The following is an 8,183-nucleotide window of genomic DNA, read 5'->3' on the forward strand; positions in this document are numbered from 1 at the left end:
CCTCAAGGGGCCTGATGCCAAGACGAAATGATTGGCGGTAAACCGCCAGTCCTAAGGTAACTCCGAATTTGACTCTGTTTAGGGAAACAGTCGCTGTTTACTGTGATAATCATACAGAACCATAAATATGCTGTGTGGGCAGAATGCAGAGTTATAGTGTGATAATGCAGGTGGGCTTTTAAAAAGGCGGGATAGATGACAAATGGAAGTAAATAAAGTCATTTGCTTGAACAAATTTCCTTTGGTTCATCATCCTGGTCCGTAACACCAGCAATATTACAAAAGGTTATTCAACTCCGTCCAGTGTGAATGATAAAATATTTTTCCTTTCTTTCCTTTTTAATCTTTTGTCCTTAACATGTTTCGGTCTTAGAGGTCATCTTCAGAAGGACATATTAATACAGGCAGAAACTACAATTACAAAGTATATATTGATATTGACCAATCACATTGTAACAGTAGTTTCTTGCCATATTGATATAGCCATCTGAAGATGGTCTCTAAGCACGAAACGTGTCAAGGGTGAAAGATTAAAAGGAAAAGAAAGGAAAAAAACATTTTAACAGTAACACTGGAGGGAGTTGATTAATATTTTGTCATTTGCTTGAGAATCCTGCTGAACTAGCATATCCATTCTGTTAAATGAGCTGGAACAGGTTCAATGCGTATTCAGTTTACACCCGTCACGTCTAAAAAAATAGGGCAGCATGAAAGAATTATGGTTGCATGAAAGTTTTATGAATCATAATTATGTTGTTGTTAAAATACTATCTGGTACAACCATAATTAATATATGGCACACTGAAGTATATTTCCGCCTGATCCATCTTGGAACTAACGTGTCATCTTCAGTGGCCTTGATACAAATTATCAGTAGAAATATTTGATGTTTACAGCAGTGTTTACAGATTGTGACACTTATCACTCCATTCTTGCTTTATCGTAGGGCTCTACTTCCTTATCTTTCTCATTCATATTCTGTTTCTTTAATGTATTCATACGCGTAAAGCAAAGTAAAAGGTAAAGCTATCTCTGTAACAGGCCGTGAAGGCCCATAGGGTTGTGAGACGTCGAGGCTCCCACATTATCTAGACAATCGGCTCAAAGATGGCGGTAATGTCAGCTTTACGCACCGGCCCCGCTTTACTCCCCAGGAAAATGAAACTATTGCGGTGTTTGATCTGTTTTGTTAGAGTCACGCGATTGCATAATTGATAAAAGTAATATTTTGAGTTTTTTCAAACTTCTTGATCAGTGAAAATGATACAGGAAATGGGAGAAAACTAATAGAATAATACAAACACAGCCTAGACAACAGATAACAGGGTGACAGTCGGAAAAGGAAAGCGATTAATTTGAGGTCTATTTACTGAGGCTGCTATGCCTCAAACAATATGGCGGCGAGTCTCGTAAAAGAATAATCAATTAGTATAATGAGTAATTAGTCATTGAAAACTGAAAATTATCATCAATTAAAATAGAGTCCTTGCTTTCGGTATCAATGTTCCAAAATCTCTCTCTGTTGTGTATATATATATTCCTTTTCTAAGAGCTTAGATTGGTAGATGAATTTTTGTTTGGTGAGTAGGGGTTGGCATAAATCGTCATTACGACGATCACGATGATGATGACGATGATGATGATGACGATGGTGATGATTCCGTTGGGCTGTAACAGAGCTACACTGTAATAGGTAGTGTATTTTCCCTCTATTAAGTAGTTTACTGTACGTTCTAATACATCTTAGTGACAGATCATTAAGTTCCCTGATTATGTTAACATGAAAGCTTTGATCTCTCACCCAGTTCTCACCCATCCAGCTGGACCAATGAATTGACGAGTTTCCTCTTCGTCATCCCAGTATCCCAACATCACGCTGTACCCTCGAATCCAAAGCTCTCCAGGGGTTCCCATGGGAACCATGAGTCCATCTTTGTCAACAACTTTAGCCTATGAAGAAATATAATGAAAATATTATGAATTATCTAGAACTTGTAGATTTTAAGTGTTCTGATAAGGGTGTATAATACTAGGGATTGCATAGTTTTTGGACCTTGCTTATCATCCGGTATTCCAAAGAACACAACTTTCTGGAAACTGGATCTGTTTCCATCCACAGATGAGGAGAGATATCTACTCTGTTGTGTCCTTTGGGTCCAGTGAGTGAGGTTGGCTCTTTCTAAGGTACGCAACAAAGTTGTTATCTCCCCGCTGACCTGAGGACGGAAACAGATCCAGTGTCTGAAATGTTGTGTTCTGTGGTTTTTAGAATACCGGATGATGGACAAAATAAAAAAAACGTAATTCTGATTATTATTTTTGTTATTGCTAGTGGGTTGGGACTAAGTCCCTTGTACTGCGGCCACGTCTGGCCTCTTGTACCAGCCCCAGATGATAGGTGAGTGTGATTGTGGAGCAATTGGTGGAATGAAGATTGGCAGGGGAAACCGAAGTACTCGGAGAAAACCTGCCCCTGCGCCACTTTGTCCACCACAAATCCCACTTGACCAGACCTGGGATCGAACCCGGGCTGCCGCTGTGGGAAGCCAGAGACTAACCGCTTGAGCTATGGTGCGGCCTTAATTCTGAGCATGTAGAACTTGTTTTGGTTTACGTAAATGTAGCTAACGTCATGTACCAGAGTCCTTCCTGAGATGATAAGAGTAAGACAGCAGAGATATATAATTACGACCGACGCTAACGAATATTTCTTCCTAACACAATTACAAACTTTGGTTCATTTTCGTAACATAATGATTTTTTACGGTGAGGAGTTGTTAGACCCACGCCCAACCCCCAAGCTGGAGGGCCACCACTTGTCGGCTGTCCGCGAATGTTCAATCTATTCACAGCTTCCCTCCATACCTGGAGGGCGTCTCCTCCATCCGCAACCTGAGGACGCGCCATGCCGTGGTGACAGGGACCCACCTAACAAATGATCAAGTCAAGGAGGATGAGGTGGGCAGGTCATGTAGCACGAATGGGGGAGACGAGGAATGGGTATAGGATATTGGATGGAAAGCCAGAAGGAAAGAGACCACTGGGAAGACGAAAGCGTAGGTGGGTGGATAATATTAAAATGGCTCTTAGAGAGATAGAATGGGATGGTGTGGATTGGATTGATCTGGCTCAGGATAGGGACCAAGTGGAGGGCTCTTGTGAACACGGTAATGAACCTTCGGGTTCCGTAAAATGCTGGGAAATTCTTGACTAGCTGCAGAATTCGCTTCTCCTGAAGAAGGGCTCAGTTCCATAAGTAAGTATGGATGTATGTCTGAATATTACATTACACATTAATGGAAGGTTTTATTATTGCGAACCAATGCCCCCCCCCCCATCACTGCCGACCGTCATGCCCCCATCAGTTGGAGGCTTTCCACAGGTTGAGAAACACTGCCCTACATTATAAGTGTAACATAATCATTAGTTAATTTTTAACTTACCTCGATATGATCTTGAGCGAAACCAACTGTTGTCGTCATCTGTTCTAGGGTGTCTTCGGGTTTCGACAAAAACACGATGGAAATTTCTGTCAACCCATAACCTGGCTGAAAGAAATGGTCGGTCAAACTCAAATAAAGGACTTTTCTGTCACAAGAAGCGGACCGAGCCCTTTGATATTCCTATCAGTAGTTAGTCTGTACAGCACAGAATGGTTGATTAATCTGAAAGCATTCGAAAGGAAGCACTGGTGTCCTGATCGGGGCACTATTAAGGTATCTGTCAGGACGTGAGGAAAACAACGACGAATCTCTTTCAGAATAAAAGGTCTCGCCAGTCATTCGAACCGAAAACCACCCAACTCCGGATCCAGAACGCTATCAATAATCCAAAAGCAACACGTTAATTTTCCCACACAAATCCAATACAAAATATGAATGTTGGATTCGACGTTGCCACGGTGATAAATATTCTTGTTTCTAACGTCATGCAGTTCCAAGAGCACGACGTTTCGGAGGAATATATCGCATCAATGTTCAACATCGAAGAGTAAGCCAAGCTTAAAACAATCTGAGTCACCAACTTATGCTGATTTCTTGCTTGGCTTACTTTATGACTGAGAAAATGGATACGATGTATTTCTCCGAAACGTCTGGCTGTTTCCGAACAATACACCGAACTTTTCAAAATAAGACTATCATGACAAATATGAACGCTCCTTGAATGTCTACCTAATTCATAAAATCTTCTCTGAAAATTTACGGTCTTACCTAATAGCAACGGCGTTTGAGCTGTTATTTACCGAATATTTACCTCGCAGACCCGTGTTTGGTAACAGCGTAGTCCGTGTGAGGTCCGAAATTGAAAACGTGGCACTGCGAGAGGATTTTCTCTGAGCAGTTCGATTCTCCCTGTCAGTTGTCATTTTACCAGTGTTCCGAACTCATTTGTCAACCGGGTTGGCTTCGCGATGAATACGAAATTTGGAATGTGACACCGTGTAGATTGGTACAAATTTACCGACTTTTATCAAATGGGCGTACTACATTGATTTTGTGCTAAAGAATAATTACAAGACTTACACTGTGAACCTGAAGATGGAGGCAATATTTCCTCCTAGATGTCAGTGAACATTTACCGGTCTGTACGGTGTTACATCTGAGATGACGGTACTTTTAACTTTCCGCTGTGAAAACGCCAAGTCCACCAAGTCGGAACATTACGAGATAATTGTATGGAATTTTAAAAGCTATCCCTGTAAAAGACCGTGGAGACCCATAGGACTGTGAGACGTCGAGGCTTCCACATTTTCTCTTGATAATCGTCTCACAGATGGCGGTAAGGTTGTCAGCCTTACACGCTAGCCTTCCTTTATCTCCAAGAAGATTCCTGGTGATCATTTCTGTTAAGCGGCTGAGTCGACCTCAGGGCCATATTGAAGTGGGAATGATTACGCAAATTTATAAATCCAGTGGCCTCATCGGTAATCAAACCTCGACCTTCCGGTTTGTAGCATAATATCTGAACCAACTACTAAACCACGTGCCGCCATTTTATGGTATTTTTTCATAATTTTAAATTGATATAAATATTGAATGAACAAAATATAATAATATGTTAATAGTTTAACACACGATGAAAAGCTTTACACTTACTACCAATCTTCTGACGTTGAGAGTTTCCTTTATCCGCCGTGCCAACTGTTGAGAACATGGCGCTGCCCCATAAGTGGCTACCTGGAGAGTCGTCACCTTGAAACCCAGGTCTTTTGACGTAGAAACCATGTCCAAGTACACGGATGGTATTGCAAAAATGTGTGTGCATCTGTAGGTACATGGACCACACGTTTAAACACATGCGTTTTATACATATATGCCTACATAGGGCCTACATATATATCATAAATGTGAAGGCTCCTTCTCCGGTAATTTAGGTTATGCTTTCCCAAACTGTTGGTCGAAATCCCTGAGGGGGCCGCAGAATTCTCAAGAATTACATAAAATGTAGCTGAACTCAAACATTATTTTGGCTAGTCAGTAAGATTTCCCATAGTGCTTTAAAAAATGTAGCTGCAGTGCGCGAAATATTCGCGAAATTTTCGTGACTGTAGAGGAACATTTTATAGCTTACTGCAAGTGTAGAGAGGCTGTAAAGCTATTTAGGTTCCTGCTGTCACCGTACAGCCTGATAGGGACCTGCAACAGTGTGCAGAACTGCACTTTTCGTGACTGTACAGGAACATTTTATAGCTTACTGCAGGTGTAGAGAGGCTGTAAAGCTATTTAGGGTCCTGCTGTCACAGTACAGCCTGATAGGGACCTGCAACAGTGTGCAGAACTGCACTTTTCGTGACTGTACAGGAACATTTTATAGCTTACTGTAGGTGTAGAGAGGCTGTAAAGCTATTTAGGTTCCTGCTGTCACCGTACAGACTGATAGGGACCTGCAATAGTGTGCAGAACTGCATTTTTCGATGACCAGTAGTGTCAGCGGATCAAGTAAAAATTTTCAATCTTTTCCAGGGGTCGCGCTATCACCAAGTTCAAGAACCTCTGCGGTGTACAATTATAATAATTTATTCTTTCATACTGACGCCATGGAAAGACTTCCCAAATACGTGTATCAACTCCCTACACATCTCCCTCCTGGGACAATAAGTGAACCGAATACCGTATTTACGCATGTATAGGCCGCACATATTTTGCCAAAAATTCAAGAGGAAAACTGGGGTGTGGCTTATGTTCGAAATATTCGAAATCACACTTCATTTAAAAAAAAATATATTCATAATTAGTAATACAGGGTGTTCTACTCCTGAAATAATATTCCAAGAAAATTATTTTTTCTATTATTTCTGTCTGAAAATTGTGCTGCGGCCTATACACGCACGCGGCCTATACATGCGTAAATACGGTATTTACATGTCAGTTTGGAAGTTTGGGACACTTACCTCTCCTGTATTACCCCTTCCAACGTTTTTCTGGCGTCGAACACAGGTGCAAATATGACGCAGGGTATACCATGACAGAGTCCTAAGATTATGCCCAGAACACTCCCTGACGTGTGGCAGAACTGAGCGGTGACGGCCATCTTAGCGCCCTATAAAACAATTGAACATCAAAAGTTTCATTATATACGTAAAATCTGTGCTGAGACTTATTACATTCCTGCTTATATACGATGACCTCTGTATAACTTTGGATCCAAAGTCCATTTCTTCTCTGTAGATAATGGTTTGTTGTTGAATACCGAACAAAAACGAAATCCTTCCAACCAGTAGGTAGGTTTTGAGGAAGCTGACAATTCTCTTTTGAGATCTTAGCGTGCGTACAGTTATTTCCCAGAAATACTACAGATGAAGCAGTTTTATTTGGGGAGGTTCTTAATTAAAGTTAAATTAATTTCGAAAAATATGTTGCTTGTAACGTGATATTCTATATTACGTCAAACTTAAACGCAAAAGAGGTCTGCATAACGGTATTCCGTTGATCACATTCTACCAGGAAATAATAAATGATTTTGGAGATAAAAAACAAAGAATTAAGGGAACCGCATAAGATCCCATATTTGGCAACATATTGAGGCGTATAGACACGCTGCTAAGGGATTACTCAGAAAACAGAGACCGTTTCTGGGCAACGGCTCGACAAACACATTCCCTTTGCCAGGCAACAGTTTCTTAATAATGGGGCAGTTGGAACAATAATATAAGAGCTGTGTTTTCTATGTGGTCCGCGTCGATTTCTCAAAAACAAAAGACAAAGTTAATTGAGAGTTCAATTAAGCACAGGAGAGTGTGAAGAGAGGACCTGAGCGCGTAAACCTGAAGAGTCTCCAGTGTTAGAAGCCGCTGCCAGAGAACGGCTGGTGAAGATACGAGCAAGCTGGAAAAGCTTAGCGTTTACTGTGGTGATTTGTAAAGGGCAGAGATTAGTCGTTGCTCTGTAATTGCTTGTCGTTCCGAGTCGTGTGTATAAGTGGTCGATAAATATATTCACCAATCCAAACCCCGTCTATAAACACACATATTACGTGAAAAGATTAAAAAAAGAGACTGAACTGTATGAACTCTAGGATTAGATTGTGCGAAACAAGGATTGTTGAGAAATTTTTTGAAACTAAGCCAGGAGAAAAATAGAAATGCCCACATTGAATTGACTGGATGATACAGAGAATGATTAAGGGAGCTGAAAGTGAAGAGGTGGAGGCAAAAGACAAGTAATCGTAATAGAGAAAAACTGGTATCTGTTTGAATAAAGGCCAGTATTCTTAGAGGACCGTGGGGCCAAGAAGTAAGTAATCACATGAGCAGAGAAGTGAACCAGCTCACCTTTATATCCAGCTCTAACCGCGTGCCAATCTGCAGTGCGCTGTTTATCAGGTTGTGGTGACTCAAAAGGGCTGCTTTTGGCGGCCCGGTTGTTCCCTGAACAGTACAGAAAAACGGACACTTTACGATAAAGTGTACTTGATAAGTTGATGAAAACAAACAATTAAATTGTAAGTTTTGAAGTTTTCACTGCGATGACTATGAAGAAAGTCGTCTTCTGGGTTTAGGCGCCGTGTAATCTTCGTTTGGCCGATGTTTCAGAGGAACGTATCGCCTCCGAAACGTCGGCCAAAACGAAGAATACACGGCGCCAAAACCCAGAAGACGACTTTCTTCATAGTCATCGCTGTGAAAACCTCAAAACTTACAAAGTGACAGTTGGTTTCCGTGGCAACAGATACGCACGCAACAA

General features: G+C 41.2%; 1 protein-coding gene across 1 annotated transcript in view; it reads right to left on the reverse strand.

The window, feature by feature from the left end:
* LOC111871332 (medium-chain acyl-CoA ligase ACSF2, mitochondrial-like) overlaps positions 1-8,183 on the reverse strand; it is a gene marked incomplete at its 3' end in the record, with an annotated part of 23,168 nt that overhangs the window by 10,507 nt on the left and 4,478 nt on the right. The window contains exons 5-9 of the mRNA XM_023864360.1: positions 7,772-7,867; positions 6,392-6,540; positions 5,097-5,265; positions 3,444-3,548; positions 1,802-1,950 (exon numbers count right to left, since the gene is read on the reverse strand). Coding sequence (XP_023720128.1) covers positions 1,802-1,950; positions 3,444-3,548; positions 5,097-5,265; positions 6,392-6,540; positions 7,772-7,867 — 668 coding nt within the window. The remainder of the gene's footprint in view (positions 1-1,801; positions 1,951-3,443; positions 3,549-5,096; positions 5,266-6,391; positions 6,541-7,771; positions 7,868-8,183) is intronic.

This window comes from Cryptotermes secundus, unplaced genomic scaffold, assembly GCF_002891405.2.
Source record: "Cryptotermes secundus unplaced genomic scaffold, Csec_1.0 scaffold2568, whole genome shotgun sequence".
Classification (NCBI taxonomy): domain Eukaryota; kingdom Metazoa; phylum Arthropoda; class Insecta; order Blattodea; family Kalotermitidae; genus Cryptotermes; species Cryptotermes secundus.